The 18,468-nt window shown below is 36.4% G+C and overlaps 1 protein-coding gene across 1 annotated transcript in view; it reads right to left on the bottom strand.

The window, feature by feature from the left end:
* The window catches only part of SPON1 (spondin 1), a 127,934-nt gene that overhangs the window by 99,050 nt on the left and 10,416 nt on the right, over positions 1-18,468 (bottom strand). Inside the window, exon 3 of the mRNA XM_008504761.2 lies at positions 49-182. Within this exon, the coding sequence (XP_008502983.2) occupies positions 49-182 (134 nt within the window). The remainder of the gene's footprint in view (positions 1-48; positions 183-18,468) is intronic.

Genomic DNA, 18,468 nt, shown 5'->3' with positions numbered 1-18,468 from the left:
ACTGAATTTCAATTTAAGAGTCACTTTAACATGCTTTAAAATACTTACTTCAGAATCACACAGCCTGTACCAGTAGGAGGAGCTGTCCAAAACACTTGAATGCGTGTCCTCCTCCTAGGTGTGCTCTCAGTAACAGCAACAGGACAATTACTCATGAACTGTGTTTCTTCTTCATCTATGATCTAAGGAAATTTACAGAGAAGAATGTGAAAAGACAAGGACATGAATAGCTAATGTCTCTCAAATATGTTTTGTCAGTTCATGTTTTCCTTCAGTGGGATTATTTACAATATTCTCTGCTTGGTTCAGCACTGCTTTGGTAAATTTATTTATAACATGCAGATCACTCTCTGAAATGAAAACAAAAAGGCCCAAAAATAAAGGCAGAAGAATATTTCAGTTCTGGGTGAACATAAGTTAGTCCTTTCTGAGCATAGCTGCAAATAACCTTTTCTGTAGATCCCAGTTACTGGAGCTTCCTGTAAATGTTAATGAACTAAAAATAGTAAACGATGCATAATTTTTTTTTCATTACGGCAACTGGTTAGGACAGATGAAACATGTTAGAAAAAATATTTCAGTCTATTTTTTGTTTGTTTTTAAACTAACTTTTGTTCAAACACTATTAATTCTTCAGGCATCAAAAGAATCTCTATGTCAAAGGAGGTAATATATGAATACCAGTCATCTGTAATTCAGAGGCCATTATTTAGTCCAGTCTGCACACATTTTTGCTTTTCTGTTTGATTGATGTTCAACAGAAATGCTTAAGTGGCATAACTCAACAAAAAACCAGAGAGAGTGATTTGGAACTGTTGTTGTTCAAAGGATTTTATTCAAAGGTGTCTGTGACAAAATAGCTTTCTCAGTACATATGTACTTCATGGATTGTACTTTAAGTCTTCTGTTAATCATATCTCAAGGGAAATTCATCAGAAGCTGCCAAGTTTTATTTAGAAACAGGCACTGCTATTATACTGCCAAATTTCTCTTCAAAAGTGGTCCACTTTCACTCAGTGAAGCCACAATTCACACTACATTGGGTCAAGATGCAGGCAACAAATTAAAACTTCAACATGTTGAGAAAGCAGCTGTATTTATTGATTTCTAACACGACTCAACTGAAGATTTTTCAGAGCTGTGGTTCTAACACACACACACTTTTACCCAATTAAAAAAAATAAACTCACCAGTAAATATAACTTTCAACAAGTATTTTGACTTTCATATTCCTAAGTATCATTCCTATAGCAGTCATCACTATAGATCCATCTGAGATATATTTGCATGTCAAGTAAATTTTTGTCTCCAGGTGAGTCAATCCTGCTTTTTTTCCCCTGGCAATGAATGGAGTTATAAGGAATACCTAAACCATATCCAACAAGTAACACTGAGGGTAGGAGTTGTGAGTAACTGTGAATAGTTACTGCAAGCAAAATTCCTCAATACTGCAAAACCAGAACCTGAAATTCTAGAGTCATTAGGTTGGAGCATACCCATGCCCTTTTCCAGTAGCAACGAAGGAATACAGAAATATAGATGCATTTTGTACTTCTATAGCCTACCAAATGCCTGTGTTTCTCAAGGAACACAGATGTCTGTAATTAAGTAATTTAGAAGTTCTGGTGGCATTTTAGAGCACAGCACTGGAAGAACAGGAAGTGGTTGAACCTCAAGGCTACATCACAGCTTCCTGCATCAATAATCATCAAAGCAAGAAGATTTATGCAGTAAGATATACTGGGAAAACATGATGATAAAAGAAGGTCCTCCAAAAGGAGTTCCTCTGAAGAATAACTGGACAGAAGCTTCCTTAAAAGACACCTAATGTTGACAGCAAATGGTAAAGTACTCCCAAACTAGTTGGAAAAATTCAAAAGCTAGCTGATCTGAGAGCATAAACAAAACCAAACAAACCAAAACGCTTTATGAAACTCAGAAGCAATATCCAGGTTTTAGAAGTTCAAATAAATGTAGAAACATCTCAAATATATTTGCTAAAATATGGTTTTTTTTCCATATCCATGGATGTGTGATTCTTTTTAAAACATTCTTGGGAGCGTTAAGGAAAGTTTTCTCTACTTACACAACAGGATTTTAAGTGACACAGTTTTTCAGAGTGGTGAATGGTACTACTGCACTCACACATAACACAGGAGAAAGCAATAGAAACCTGGCCAACTTTGGGAAAAAAAAAGAAAAAAGATATGTGCAGCCTCTGAAAATAACACAATCCTGATTTTTTTTTCTGGAATCAAGTCAGACCACACAGGCATGAAGGAAAGAACTGGTAGGGAAAAGGCATGCAGAATAAAATGTAGCATTTGCAAAATTACAGATTGCTAAACCCCAGGTTATCTGTAATGGGAAACCTTACATTTTCAGGAATGGGCCAGCAAATGAATTACATGTTGGACAAAAAACCCTGGAAAATAAAGCAAACAAATGTCTGAAGAATCTGAGGTCTCAGAGGGGGAATCTCTGTGTAACTGATTCTTTTCATTCCATAAACATAATGACCTTAAGCCTTAGTGTTCTGTTTAAGTTTTGGTGTTCTTTTGGTTTGGGTTTTGGTTTTCTGTTGAGTTTTTTGTTTGGTTGGTTGCTTTTTTTTGTGTGTGTAAATTCTGATTGAACTATTATTGGACCAATAATTTCTTCAGGGAAAGAAGCGTAACTCCTGACCACGACTTGCGGAGTTAACCCAGATTAGAATGAGTCTCACAGAAAGTAGAATTTGCCTGAGCTTGGGTAAATAAATTAACATGGAAACAAGGATATTAAAAGGAAGAATGTACCAGCTCCAGGCTCAGTCTTGCATTCTTTGCATATCCCAAACACTGAAAAGGTTGCAGATGAGTTTTGGGTGTTCCTGAAAAGCAGGACAGGATAACAGCTTAGTTGTGAAAGAGATAACAAGTGGTTTTCCTTTCTCAGAAATGGGACATTCCTTGCTGAGTGACAGAACTTGCTATCTGATTTCTAAAAACTCTTAGTTAGAAAAAACTATCCTGTCTATATTTAAATTTATATCAGCATTAAAAAAATAAAAATTAAAAAAGACCACAAAGAAAGGAATTAGTATAAAGTACAAAAGAAGATGAAGTTACATAAATCCTCTGCTGGCTTGTGTCCACTTCCTTAGTTTAAACCACTGGCTAGAATTTTCAGCCCCATTTCTTGTTCTATGAACACATCATCACTTTCCACCCACTGAAACAGCTGCATTCTACAGAAACAACAGATTTAAAACAAAAAAAAAATCAAACCAAACCTCAAAGTTCGCAAAACACACATTTCTGGGGTCAGATTTCTTCTTTGAAAGAGCTAATAGGGAATATGCCTGAATGTTGCAAAACTATCTTCTTAGAGAGGAAATTCTCTCATTATACAAAGAACACTGGGTCTACATAATGGTAGTAATATTTGGCTTTTGGTGATTAGTGTAGAACAGAGCTTATTACACGAAAGGGAAAACCAATGAAAACTTTTTTTTTTAACAAAAAGTACCTAAAAAATGCACTTCCCATAACCAATTTCTTTGACTAAAGGACACAGTATTTCCTTCAGTTTCTAAGCTTAGAATCAGCACTAGGACCTCTTATGAAGTGTCAGTAATCAGTCAAGGTGCAGACTGATTCACAGCTGTACAGCACCACCGAGAGCTGCTGGACTCTCAGTAGCGTTTGCCATCTTTAGCATTGCACCTGCAGACAGGAGATGTCTGACAATCAGCCTCACCCCGAATCACTGGAGAAAAGTGTGCAGATCTATTGAAGAAAAGCATTGCTCAAATACCCTTGGAGATTATTGCTATATTCTGATAACTTCAAGAACAGACTTTACATAGATATCCTACAATGTTGTGACTAGAAATCAAATTTAGTTCTGTAATCTTTACCTTAGCACAGACTTTATCAAGTAAAGATGAAATGGAGCAGATGCCATGATGGTAAGTTCTGTGAAGGCAGTATGATCCCAAGTGATGCCCCTCCACCTACCTGACCATGTGTGTCAGTTTTCACCTTAGACACAAGTTAGTTGGAATCATGGGGTGAGTGGTGGTGGTGATAGATGGATGGGGGAGAGACCCTATAAGGAAGTGTGATGCCAGACAGTCAGATCAAATCATTGATGGTTGTTAGCAAGAGAGGAAAAAATAAATTATTTCTAAATCTTTTTCCAAGAAATGAAAAAGCAAACAAAAAGACCCCACTGAACTAAACATTTCTGTAAGAGATACTCTAAGAGAAATTATTTGAATTCTGTTCAACTTCTTTAAAAGAAAAAACTTGAACAAACAATTTGAAACAATTTTCCCAGAGAGGTGCTGAAGTCTCTATCTCCAGAGGCATTCAAAACTTGCCTGGATGTCATCCTGTGCAACCCACTCTGGGTCAGCCTGCTCTGGCAGTGGGGGTTGGACTAGAGGTTCCTTCCAACTCCTACTGTTCTGTGGTTCTGGGAAAAGTGTGTTCATTGCAAAAAAGGCTGTGTTGGATGATGCAAAGGAAAAACAAGCTACTGAGAGAATCCTATGCATTAAAGTGTCTCAAAAAATTTTGCTATCAAGAATCTTCTAGTGACACTGTACCACATGTTGTTCTTCAGTCTAAACAAACCTAGCAGCTGTATTACACCTATTCTAGGGCAGGCAGTGGGGCATATTCTAAAGTGCAATTCAAACAAAAAGAGAAAGAAAGAACCTGAAGCACATTAAAGATAAAGCCACTGACTTTAAAAAGTCCACTTTAAAAACTGTCACTGACATATTTACACTAAAAATCCATTCCTGCCTGGGAGATAATCTATAGGAAGTTTAAAAAAACAGCAATTTCTTCTTTACTTTTGCTTTACTTAGATTTGCTTAAAATTAATAAGAAAAGAGAAGATGTATATCGACAGAGACAGATAACAATAGCTTGACAGCATTTATTAAATGTAAATTAGTCTAAATTTTTTTCTTGAGTTTTAACCACTCTGCTAACATATTACAATGCTTGTTGCTGTTAAGTTACAAGGCCTATGCTGAAGACTTTTTCAGCTTTGTGAAGTTGAAAATGGCTAATCAAGTAAAAGCTAATCAGTAAAAGCTGAAAGTCAGGACAAAACTGAACTTAGAGTGTTGTGAATTGAGACAGTTTTCATCTAAGTAGTCGCTAGAAGTGTATTTAAGGTCTAAAGTTTAATCTTTTCTCCTTAGCTGTAACAGTCCTATTAAAGCACTTGGGTAAACAGATTCAAGCTACATTATTAGACTATATTACTAATATTTTTGACAGATAAATCAGATTTTCCAAAATAACATATTACTTTCATAACCTCTAACCGAAAAACCATATTATCCACAGAAAGCTGTCATTATTCTCAGAGCTATAAAGTTCACTGGGTTCCATCTAAAACTTTCTTTAAAAGTAGCTATTTCATCAAGAAAAATCCTCTCGTTTCATGTTTGAAAGACCGTTAGTAAATACTAAGTTCCAGCAGGGAAAAAGCAAAATCTTTTCAAAGAGTATTGCCTTATGAAATCCTCTCAAGGACTCTAGTTACTTAACACAGGCAGTATTATCCAGCAATCCTCATTAGAAATGGGAAATTATTTTGAAGACTGAACTTGCTTTTGTCACCTTGACACACAAAGATCCAAAGGGTATCTGCCCAAGAAAGTGCCCTGGGATGAGCATCAGAGCAAATCAGTCGTAGCACTGGGAACATCAGCATAAGTCAATTGTGTAAAGGAACTACTTGTGACATTTCATACAGAAATAATGAGCCACTCTGTGCCTTGAATGACAAATGGCTTAACTTTATTCTTCATGCTTTGTGTTCAGTTTACACAGCTCCTTTTTTAACATTTGAAATGACGTATTAGTATTCTGAGAAAGACTGAAAATTTTAGTCTCAGAGAAACAGGACTTATGGCTCACCTTGATATATTATTTAATCAAGTTAGACCTAAATTTAGAGTAAATTTACTGAGGTCACACTCTATCCTTAACAATTCAAACATACTAACTTGTGGGTTGAGTTTTTTTATTCATTACATTCAAGCAGTAGCTAAAAGCCTGAACACGCTTTTCAGTGAAATCAGGGTTTGTATATGGTCTAAAACCAGTTTACTTTTGTAAGGATGAAACAAGCAGATGAAGAAAGGGTATGAATATATGAATCATCAGTCAAATGCAAATTAATAAATACTACTCTTAAAACACTGTCACAAGGATTAGTAAGCATAACTGCCCTAAAACAGAATAATATAACCAGGGAGGATGATGGAGACACTGAGCAAGGCAATACTGTGGAGAGCCTTTGCTGGCCCCACAGGGACAGAGTCAGCATTAATTAGAGCAGTCCTCCAACTGCAGTTCCCTTCACCCGAGCCAGTTCCCACCCAAAATAGCACCTGTAGAGAATCAAATCCAATAATCAAGAGAAAAAAAAAATGGAGCAACCACTTAGGCTTTTTACTGGGTCATGGATTTCTTCTTTCTCTCCTTATAACAGAAAGATGAGAGTGCAAATGTTTCTTTCAAGATTACAAAACTAACATACATTTTTCAGATAAAACTATACCCACTATAAACTTCAAAGATGCAGGATTCATTGCACAGCAATTTTGCAGAAGGATTATTTATATGCAATGTTACTGTTGCCCAACTATTTCAGAATGAACGTTATTTATTTGGAAAAAAACCCTCCACTATTTTTATCTGATATGAAATTTTCACAAGAAAAAAATAGCTTTTGATAGGTGGTTTCTCATGTTTCTTCAGCTTGGGAGAAATGTTGCTTGCTGAAGGCAGTTTTATATAAAAATCAACCTCATAATCAAGGACTTTTTTATAACAATCATGTGAAAGCAGTGTAACCTTAAAAATTTTGTATAATCCTAGTGCAGTCACTACAGTAAGGTCATTTCATTTATAGCTTATAATACATTTCTTTGAAAAGAGAGAAAAATATTGCTATTTCTCCTTGCTGCCATTTTATCTAGTTATATACAATGCAATTAACTACCTCATATTTAAGAGACCATTTAAATCTCATTTTCTAGATGAGTAAAATGCCTTGGAAGTTTGTGCAGAGACAAATTTTTTCACAGCCTCATAAAGGAAAGTGATATAAAATATGGCAGTGTGGATACAACACTTGACTGGAAGCAAGATGTGACTTGTACTGCTGAGCTCTATCTCAAATCACTTCAGTGTAGTCTGTTTCTCAGTTCTGAAGTGAGAATACAGACATTGAACTCCTTTTACAAAACAATATGAAATAGTCTAAAAAACATACTACTTACTATCCTTAACAGCTTGTTATTCCTCAAATTTGCCTCAGATTTCATAAACAGGAGTTCTCTGGGAGAAGATTAGACACAAGATACCAGATCTTCAGCTGCTCTGTGATGTGCCAATACCTCAAAGTAGATAGAAAAGCAGCTTAGAGGAATTCAAGTCAGGGAAATCCAGGAAAGCCATAAAGTTCGGGTGGCCTCCTGTGTATCAACCCTCTGTGTTATTTTTATAAAAAGAGCAGCCAAATTCTGCCAAAGATCTCCCAGCTTGGTGCATTGATGCCCACAGAAGCCAAGAAGCAGAACAAAAGCAACTCTGGCAGAGCTCCAGTTTGACAATTGCATCTTTTACATGAGAGTGCTTTTTCAGCATATCAAGGGACTGTAGCACAATTAATTTTAAATGGAAATTTAAATAGTGTTAAAAAATAAGAACCTTGCTTTGCAAAAAAATGTTGGTTTTAATTTGGCTTTTGGTTTTAATTTGGCTTCACACTGGGATTAAAAGACAAACATTATTACTTATTTTGCAAATCAGAGAGAAATGGGACCAGCACTGAAGACTCTCCTAATACAGAAGATGCAGATTCATACTCATTCTGAATCAGGCAGTCACTGTCAGTATGAGCTTTTACAAAATAAGTTACCTTCAACCAGTCACTGTTCTGATCCATACTACCTGACTTGCATACTCATTTAACCAAGGGGAAAAATCTGACTTTACAGTCAGGTAATGAAAGCACTGATGGCTCTTCAAATCTCTGCTCTGTTTAGTTTGATGACTTTCCTCCAAGTTGAAAAGTCAGTCTCTTCCCTTCTGGCCTAGTGAAGCAGAGTTACTAGTTTGATGAAGCAGAGAGGTCCAAGAGGAAGAAGAGAAGTATTTTCAATTCAGTGGTCCAGACCTACTGTTCATGATAAAATTTAACTTTAAGCAGTAAAACAAATAAGAAATGTAAATAACCGAAAACCTGACATTCTCATATTCACAATGAAACAACACTTGATAGAGAAAACGTGATCCTAAATCCACCCTTATCATCTAGAAAGCTTAACTAAGAGCAGTCAAGAAAATCTGACCTTCGTATCAAACTGCATGGAACAAACTGCATGGACTGGCTGAGAATCGTTACCAATTGATTACTGTATTGCAGGAGTTTGGTAAAGTTGGTCTTAATGATACTACTGAAGTGTAGCTCCTCTCTTTGAAATTAATTTCATTATTATATTCTAATAGTATTATTATTCATCATGTACTGTTACCACAATTATATAGTACCACTATCTTTGGCACTGTAATGAGCAATGCACAGGGAATGTGAGTGCCAGATAAATCCTTTGGACTTGCACAGAAGACACAGACCTTATCTTCTGCTCATACAGCCACTTCTCATTTACACTTCTGTGGCAAGGAACTCTAGGTTTGTTGTCAGTTCAATTTAAAACTTAGGACCTGCCATTTTTATTTCAGAAACAACATCTCAGATAAGAACAGAGTTGCAAGGCCAGTCCATCAAAGCCAAAGGAATGTTAAATTTGTGGAGACACATAAAACATCAGATAAGGAAGAAATTTTATAGTGGCTGGTCAAACAACATATATCACTTCTACTGAAGTCACTATTCTGTGTCTTAGGTTCTCCCTGCAGAGTGATGATAACAGCCTGCTTTCCTTCTCAAACTTCCTCTCTCTTGGATTTGTCAGCATTAACTGTGAGCCAAAGAGACCCTTGATAACTATGACTTCAAGGGGTACAAAGTGCAACATAGGCTTAAACATAGATGGGGCTTCCTTACTAATATAATAAATAATAATCAATAATAATATTGTTATAGAGGTAACACTTGATATCAACAAAGTATAACATTTGATAGTAAAGTACAAAGGAAATGCCTCTTCTGCTATTAGGTACACAGGAACTGATGAGAGGAATTTGAAATACATTGTAAATATGAATCTGCACATTTTTCCTGGATCAGCTTTTCTCAATTGCTTAGTTTGTTCAGGCTTTTTAGCCTTCATTTTCAAAAATACTACACTACTCAACCTTATGAACATACTGCCAAGAATAGCTACCTCACTTGGAGCACCTCATTTAAATTAGAAGGGATTTAAAGATTACAAAAAATACATCTTTTTAATAGCATTAAAAGCATTGTCCTGCTTGGTGCTAAAGCTTTGAAGCATCAGCAGCTCTTGCATATGGTGCTGCTCATACTCCTCATGAAAGTCTTGATGCCAAAGTATACATCCCAACTTAGTTCAAGCAGATTCTACAAACTCCCTTAGCCTTCAGATGACTGTGTCCTGAACATAGTTAAGTCTCACAGAGACCTAATCCGTTCCTAAAATGACATTTAGAACAAAAATACTGGTGATCTGGAACTCCTGGCTTTATTGGATAAACTGAAGGCATTTCCCTCCTTAAGAGAACTCTCAAATCTTTTGCTTAACAATTTGGTCAACTCTAATCAGGAATCCTGTTCATACAGAAGAGCTGCAGGAAGTCAGGAGGGGTTTTGTGGCAGTGACACAAATGCTGACAGTAGTTGTGCACAGCCAGGAAGTCACCGTGTTACTTCTGTGTGAGTGTGAATGTGTGTTAGGCAGCCAAGAGATAACAATTCAGGCTATGGCTCCTCTTACTTTTATTAATGCACAGATTCTTAAGTTCTTGCCTTACTTAGAGTGCATCAGGGATTATAAAGTCTATTCCTGAACAATTTCCCTGCCTGCCTGTGTGTCCAGGGTTTTCTATAAAGCCTAATTTCACATCATCTACAGTACTCTTCCTGTAAATTAAACATGTTTGCTCAGAGTTTCAAGAAATCAGAAAGTCCTTTCCAGTATCCTGGGAGAATTCTGCTTCAGAGACACACACTACAGTCAATCAACAGTGAAGTCATAGCTTGGCAAAAAGGAGAACCTTATGGGCAAACTTCAGATTTCATTTCATGAGTTTTGTAGGCTCCCTCCAACTGCTGTCTAAAGCCCAAGTGGGTTAAGTGCTCTAACTGAAAACTTCACACCACCAAATATTAAAACTGCTTCTGTAATGAAACAAACACTTTTTCTGAACACTGTCTTGCATAAAATGTCCATTATGGGAACAAAACAATGACAGTGTTGAGAAATCTACTTCTGAAAATCATTTGTACATTTCCAAGAAAAAAAATCACATAGGGGACAGCAAATTTCTGAAGGACAGAAGCCCAGCAAGACTGAGGGGATGTGTGAAACCAGATCCTGCTGAGAGGCTGCCAGACAGCAGCATTGGACATTTGCAGACTGTGCAACAGCCACTGCAGCTGCTGCCCCTGCCCATGGCTGCTGGGGAGCAATAAGGAGTCTGATGAAGATGGTGGGACATGACCTGCCTACATCTCTTGCCTTGACACTGCCCAGCTGCCTGTAAAATAAAAATCTAAAGGTTACTGCACTCTCATGGAAGAGCTAAAGCTGCCAGAAGACTCAAAGGCAACTCTATTTACACATTAGACTGAATTTCTGTCTCCCGGTGCTTTTAGCATGTTTTGTTTTGAAATATTATCTTCCTTTATGCGTCAACTTTATGGCTGCAAATAGATTTTGCAATTAAAAAATATTACCATCTAGCCATAAATGCAGATGACAACACAACACCTTCAGAAAAAAACAGATTTCCTTCAATCTCAGAGGGATTTAATTCTGATGAATATGTATTTCAGGAGTGTAAATATGTTTCACAAGGGCAAGTAGAAATTCAATATATGCAGTCATAGAGCAGGAGGGAGGCAAGTACCACTTTACTGAGGAAAAGAACGACACCAACTTTTTGTGATATTCATTAAGAAACTAAAAAATTAATTTCCAAATCAATTTGACAGATAAGAAAGAAAAATTTAAAACTGCAGATCTCTAGCGTCAAGAATGTTTTAAGTAATCTTCCATCACTGCAAACCAGGCAAATGTGTATGGAATCAAAAATCTGAAGAATTGAATACATTATAATGTGAATTAGATGAGCAAAACTGTATTTTTGCTGTCTCTGTTTATAAAGTTTTCCCTTCATACTTTTAGCAAACCCATATCAAATACAGTAGAGAATAAAAGCCAACCATAGATATTCCTTTATTTCAAAGTTGCATTTTAAAATAAGCCTAGTTGCTAATTGATGTAATAGTATTTCCTGCTACACTGAAATTTAGGTTTAGAACTCCTACCACTATTAACTACAAGTGCTAGGAAAAATGTTACTTTACATGATTTCCAGCTTCAAAATATATTTGTCAAATAGTTTTTTCTTTTGGAAATGTGCCATTTTATTCACATATTATTTTAAAGCCTTCAGGAAAATTTAAACGCATTCAAAAGAATCCATTCTGAGATGAAATGTTTTGATTTTTTTCATCATCTCAACTATTGAGACACATTACTTCTGGGATTATTTTACCTTTTTATTATTTTTACTATTTTAACTGTTTCCACGTTTTAAAATCCTCATATTATATTTCATGTTCATGGCTGGAATGCTGTATACTTTCTAAACACTTGTTACTTAATCATGGGAGGTATTTACATGCAAGAAGAAAGAGAACTGTTTAAATGTTCCTGACCTAGAAGGCTAGAAGTGTATGTGGAAAGAAGAACTACTGAGGTTTAATCATGGCTACAACATGTGTTCTCCAGTAATTTGCTTCACTGTTTACTGTTCTGTAAAGTGGGTATGATAAATTCACATTCTACAAAAATGTTTATGGAATTTAATTTATGGAAAAACTTTGAAATCTTCATAAGAAAATCATTTAAAAGCACATTTGAAAGCTCTATTTTACCCATAAATATAAATGTATTCCTGGTAGCACTGACAACAGAAAATCGTTAGGGCAAGAGTCAGTAAACTGAATTGGAAAAAAATGTAGTCATGATTTCTCTACATTTGTAAGAGTTTTCATTGATAGTTGAGTATCTTAACAGTATGGAGTTCAGCATTTTATTCTGACTCTATGTGTTTACCATAATTTTAATTTGGCATTGTTCCCTCCAGGATTTGTACATGATGCATATGGATGTAAATATATGAAAAGAAACATACTCCAAGGCCAGCTTTTACATAGGTTGTATCAGGTTTGTTATTCCTGAAAAGAAACATCAAATCTCATTCACAGTCAGCAGGTAGAGGCAAATGGGTTTAGAAAGCTGCAAACATACTGTGATGTACACTGTGTTCTTCCTATGGAAGCTGGCAGTTGCATAACATCTGCATCACATCCAAAGCTGGTTGTTTATTCTGTAGGTTTAATTTTTTTTTCATTTTGCAAATAATGTAATCAAATGAGCTGATGAGCTCAAAATAAAACATTTGATTAATATACAGAGTTTTGAGTAGGTAGCATACAGGTCTTTTCATCCTGTATAAAAATCTTACACAACCTCTAAGAAGTTCCAAATTGTTGTATGGAACACACTGTATTTGAAATACAGGCTATTATGTAATCTCAACCATCTAAATTTATCATAACCCAATTCTAATTCATATAAGTACTTTGTGTAACCTTTATGGATAGTAAAACTAGGTTACTGAAAGAAGGAAGAAACATCACACAGCCCCCCAAAAATACACTGATTGTGTGCATGCAGAAAATACAGCAAACACAGCAAACATCTCTGATTATCTTAACATATTGAGATTTATCACAATGTGTGGGCAGATTTTCTTAGCAGATAGCGTTGGGGGGTGTCATGTACTAGCTGCAGGTTCTTACCATATTACTACATTTAGGATTTCCACACCATCATGCACAGAGAGGCCAGAGCAAAAGGATCCCCTATAAGAGACAAACTGCTACCTTAGCAACCATTTAAAAATACCTCCCTGAAGCTCTCAGAAAGCATTCTTCTATTAATAGTATAAAGTAGCTAATTTCCCTAGGAGTTACTGATTATTCAAGAGAGGCTGCAGTACAAACTATTTCTCAATTTTCAGCATTTGTTTGCTACTTTGCTTTCCCTCTCCCCTTCTCTGATTTTCTCCTCTTTAAAAGGCAGTGGGTCAGCTACAACGAGATTGTGACAAGCAGACTAAACTGACCTCTACTAGGTATAAGTAAGCCTCCCATTCAAGTCAGATTTAATCATAAAACTTGAATTTAAAATAAAATATTAAAAAAAGAAAAAAAAAGGAAAAAAATAAAAAAAGGAAAAAAAGGAAAAGATAAATTAAGTGATTAAGTGAGTTTCCAGAGAATAAACCTGACAAATTGTGAATAAACACTAGCAATGTCCTAAGGAACCCTCACTACACAACTGACTGTTTCAAGAGATACGATCATTAAAGTTACAGAACACTAAGTACTAGAACTGCTGCTTCTATATGCATCCTTTTAAATTTTTCTTTTGAAAAGAAATGCAAGTCCAAATGAGCTATGCCCACCCACAAGGAAAAAAACAGAAGCAGGAGCAACAACAGTGCCTCAGTTCACAAAGATGAGAATAATTGGAACCCAGTTCAATCTGTGAAGTAAACAGAAGCAGGATGAAGGCTTTTGAATTTACACCTACAGCCTACAAATTAGTAAGCAGTCTGGTAAGATGAGCTTGCCAGAGATTGCATAATAACCCTACCCACAGTGACAATGCAGGGAACAGGGAACAAAATGGTAGCTCTATACCAGCAGGGAATTTCCCTTTCTAATTACTGACTACTATGAAAAGCATTCTCAAGAGCCAAACATTAGCTTTTGTGCAACTGGATCAGAAATCTCTTGACTATTCTTGATTTATTTTCATGTAAAAGTTAATTTTAATATGCTGCTGTCTTAATAATCAAAAATAACTATGCATAAAATACAAAATATTCTCCCGTAAATATTGCTAGGCAAATTATTTGGTAAAATAAAAAGGTTTTGCATAGAAAGCTCAATGGGTTACAAGTAATAATGGCTTCTTGAAAAGTCTTGCTTATATGAGTATTCATTGTATACTCTCTTGTCTCTATGAATTGAAATCAAATGTGTCTAAGCCAGAAAATTCTGCTTTTGCAGTACACGTAGGGTACATTCATATTCTGCCTCTTACACATATACAGCTATGAAAAAGGTGAAGTGGAACTCACAGTTTTCAGTTTTTCTCACAGTAACTGAAAAGGGAGACAAAACAGAGGAGAAGGGGGGGATAACTGAAGATAAGTAGTTCAATGCAACCCACCTCTGAGTAATGCAGTTCTTCAGAAGTAGCTTTTCTGTCCCCTTTCAGTGACTGTCAATACATAGATTTCCAGCATGGGTGATTCCCAGCAACAAGTCCTTCCAGAAGCTCAGTTGTTTGAAACAGGACTCAAGAATCAGTTCAGAAAACAACCGTGTAACGGTGTCCTTGCATACAGTGCATTATTTCTAGATATACCATGGCTCAAGAAATATTATCTCAGAAGCGGTCTATGGTGAGAATATATCTACTTATGGCTGTTCTGGGGTGCCTTCCTGCTAGAGAGCCACAAAACTGAGAGGCTGAGGAAAGGACCTGGCTCAGGCAATGTAGAAGGTAATAGCTCTCCTTGTATTAAGGAAGTTGTAAGAACTAATGAAGCAAGTCAGGGAAGAGAGAAAGCAGAGATAATATTATCTCCTGCTTAAAGTAACAGCCAAATCTCCTGAGTTTGTCTGATGATTAAGATGACAGTCCTGCACAGGTATCAGGGCAATTCTGTCAGAGAACCATTTAGCAGATGAGAAATCATCCATAAAATATCACTCTTACAGCAATGATGACCATGGTCAGGAAATCCATGCAGATGGGGATCAGTGTGGGTGGTTAATGGAAAGGTCACAGGAGAACAGTCTGTGCCATGTCTTGCTGGTGGGATTTCTGGGACACTGCCTAAAGAGGCCCTTGAGAAATTGTAGTTATGTAGCAGATGAGCACTGGGAACCTTTCCAGCAGGGCTTTACATTAATTGAGGGAGATAGCACACAGGTTATCATTAAGCAGAGGCTGAGGTGGATAGCAAACAATTGGGGAAAATCAGGATGTGGGGTGGGCCACTAGAAGAAATTCTGATGACCAGGCTTGCTCCACATGTTTGAAGTGATCCTTCTGTGCAAGTACTTTCAGCTAGTGACAGCTTTGTATTCTCAGACTTTACAAATGAGGGATGAATAAGGTCACTTCACACTGAAGTGATCCAGCATCATGCTGGATGAGACAAGTTCCTTGGGTTCTGCAAGGTTAGGTATGAGAGGATATGCACTGTTATATGGCTTTTTGGACTGGTGTTCCAAAGTCTCATTCAGGTCAAAGAAAGAAAACTTCTTAAATCAACCTCCAAGCCTTGCACCTTACAATTTTCAGAGAATCCAGACCAAAGAGAACCCAGCATCGTAACAAGAAACACATCTGCAAAGTCTCTTGATTAAAAAGACTACCATTGAAGGAAACCATCTGATGTCTTTAGGATAAGAAGACATACTTTGCAGTTATACAAGTCCATGCACATAATTCTGAGGGCATCATTATAGATTTCCACTCGTGACTGCATGAAGTGACTAAAACGTCTGTGAAGATATATTAGGATAAAGCACCAAAAGGCTAACATGTTGAGTGGACCAGAATCAAAAAGTATGGTAATTTCCCTGAACAGGTCTGATGCAGAATAAATCACTGTGAACAGATGACTAATGATACTGGGTTGTTAGGTCATGAGAAAGAGGCATCACAGCAAAGAGAATAATCAATTACAGCTGTTCAGGACAGCAGTGCAAGTTGAAACAATATCCCTTTGCAAGCACTGAGAAGTCTCTACCATCCTTAGAAAGGGAACAGTTATATAGGGGGAGGCCACATCTAGATCTGAGAAGGGTACAGAATCAGTCTAGAAAAATTAGAGGCAATAATGTAAAATTGCCTTCTGAATTCAGAAAGTCTTTTTCAAGACAATTGGTATAGCAGGCTGTACAATTAGTCTGGTGGAAATTCAGCAATAAATTGTGATAAGAACTGACTTGTCTTACTTGACTATGAAACCTTGAGTTAAGATTTTCCCTACAATAGCCATTCGTGTACCTGCCAGGTAGGTAAATTCCTGAATTTAAAAAGTCATTCTGTTTTTAAGTCATCAGAACCACTCTGAAGACACTAGAGGGAAAAATTAAAAGAATGAAAGAAAACAATTTAAATTTAATTGGGAGACTTCCTGCTGGTATATGTGTACCTTCCCCGAAAGTCCAGAGGGCTGACAATAGGATTATTTTAAGGGAATAGAAAAGTCCATACACACAGGAGAAACTGTCAAGTTTAACCTCAGCCTGCACCTTGCCCCCTTCAGGCCAAATCACTTGAAGGGAAAAGAAAGCACATTATGAGAAAAGATTTACAAGAACAGGCATAAATCTGTACTTCTACAGTCAGTCATTGTAGTCTGGTAGCTGGCAGCACCCATCTGGACAGAAGTGTCAGAATAGCAATGTTTCCCCAGAATAACCCTTCCTTTTTAAGAAGCCCTGTGTCATTACTGGGGTACTATGGCTGTCCAGACCCATAACTATCACAGTGATAGCTGGCAGTGATAGCTGAAGAAGTCCAGGTCCGTTGGGAATACCTGATAAAAGCTTTGTAACCTAATATAAAGTGGAAGTGCAAAGAACAGATGCTTACTCTAAGGTCCCATTGGAGCTGACACACTGAAGGTTTTTTGATGCTTCAGAATGGCAAATAACTACATCAGAAGTAATTCTTAGAGCATTAAAGAAAGATAGTAGAGGCTAATGAGATAAGAGTGCTGATTTTTTTCAGTAGAGACAAAAAGAATCTAGAATAATTGATTAGTGCCTTAGATGAGGCTGGTAAATAATAAGGAAACCAAAAGGAAAATCTGGTAATGAAAACCTGATAGCAACATTGTGAAAGAACAAGAAGAGATGCAGAGTAGACATTTCAATGACCCCTGAGGCTACATACATCTAGAGTTATAACACATGACAGTTACCCCATGGTAACTGTAAAGCATCTGGCTGTTGCCAGAGAGTTAAATGTCTAAATCTAGTTTTGCTTTTTCTTCAGCCTCATCAGTAGCAAATAATCACTATCACAGAGCTGTTTCTCTTCTGTAAATTCCTGGTGCTTATCACCTTACTTTATATTATTAGTTTCCTGTCTGAAGCAAGTCCTAACTATCTCCTGAGACAATTTTTAACTCAAAACTTCCCAATAAGTGGTTAAGGTTTCTCCAGGGTACCAGAGATTTTTGTGTTTAATCTCATTCATAGCATTTGCATTTTCCAATCAATGTTAGAGCTGGCTGCACTAAGTCCTTTTCTTGCCTTTTTTTTTTTTTTTTTTTTTTTTTTTTTTTCCATACTGTTTACCACAGTATGGAAATCACAGAGTTCTAGAAAAATATATTAGTGTTTTTATCAAGGACAATCAACTCCATCCTGTAGGAAAGGTGAACTAAAGCTTAGTTTACTATTAAAAATTACTTCTTTTTCTGTCTAGAATAGTATGTGCAATCATTAGCATAGAAAAAAAAATCCAAGAATACTCTTGTAAATGCAAAAGACAAGGAGCCTTAAATTCTGCAGACTCAGAATTCATCTCTACCTTCTCAGTCTCTAAATCATATATATGGCTTATTCTGATTCTTTCATATTTTATACAATCCTGTAATTACAGTTTTGGATCATGTATTTAATAGCTGTGTACAGCTATTTCATCTTGATTTATCTCCTGCTGATAGCAGGACTGCTGATCAATAATTCAGAAAGGGAATTGTCATTTAGAGTTTTGGATGTAACTGCATTGCCTCTTTTTTAGGGGGTACAGCACCTGCATCTCTTAAGCACACAGTTCTGTATTCTTTTCTGCTTGATAAATGTAAAGCACATGTCATATCCATAAAATTACTATGTTTAAAGACACAAGTAAATAGTTATTATCCATTCTTGCCCCCCGCCCTCACATCATTTGTCCCTTAAGCATTATATTTCCTGCTTGTAATGTAATCTCTGCTTGAAACCCCTGAAGAATTTTTTTAAAATTTAAAAGTTTAATCAGATAGAAACATGGTTTTCATTTGCTAGCGAGAGGAAGCTTTCCTAAGAAAGATAAACTATGAGTTTTCTCTGTGAACTGAAAATTTATCCTGCCCCTGATTTGCAAACTATGGGTGATTTAACATTTCGTTTCATATCAGAATAAAAATG

This window comes from Calypte anna, chromosome 5 (assembly GCF_003957555.1).
Source record: "Calypte anna isolate BGI_N300 chromosome 5, bCalAnn1_v1.p, whole genome shotgun sequence".
Lineage (NCBI taxonomy): Eukaryota > Metazoa > Chordata > Aves > Apodiformes > Trochilidae > Calypte > Calypte anna.
This window is presented reverse-complemented; position numbering and strand designations above follow the sequence as displayed.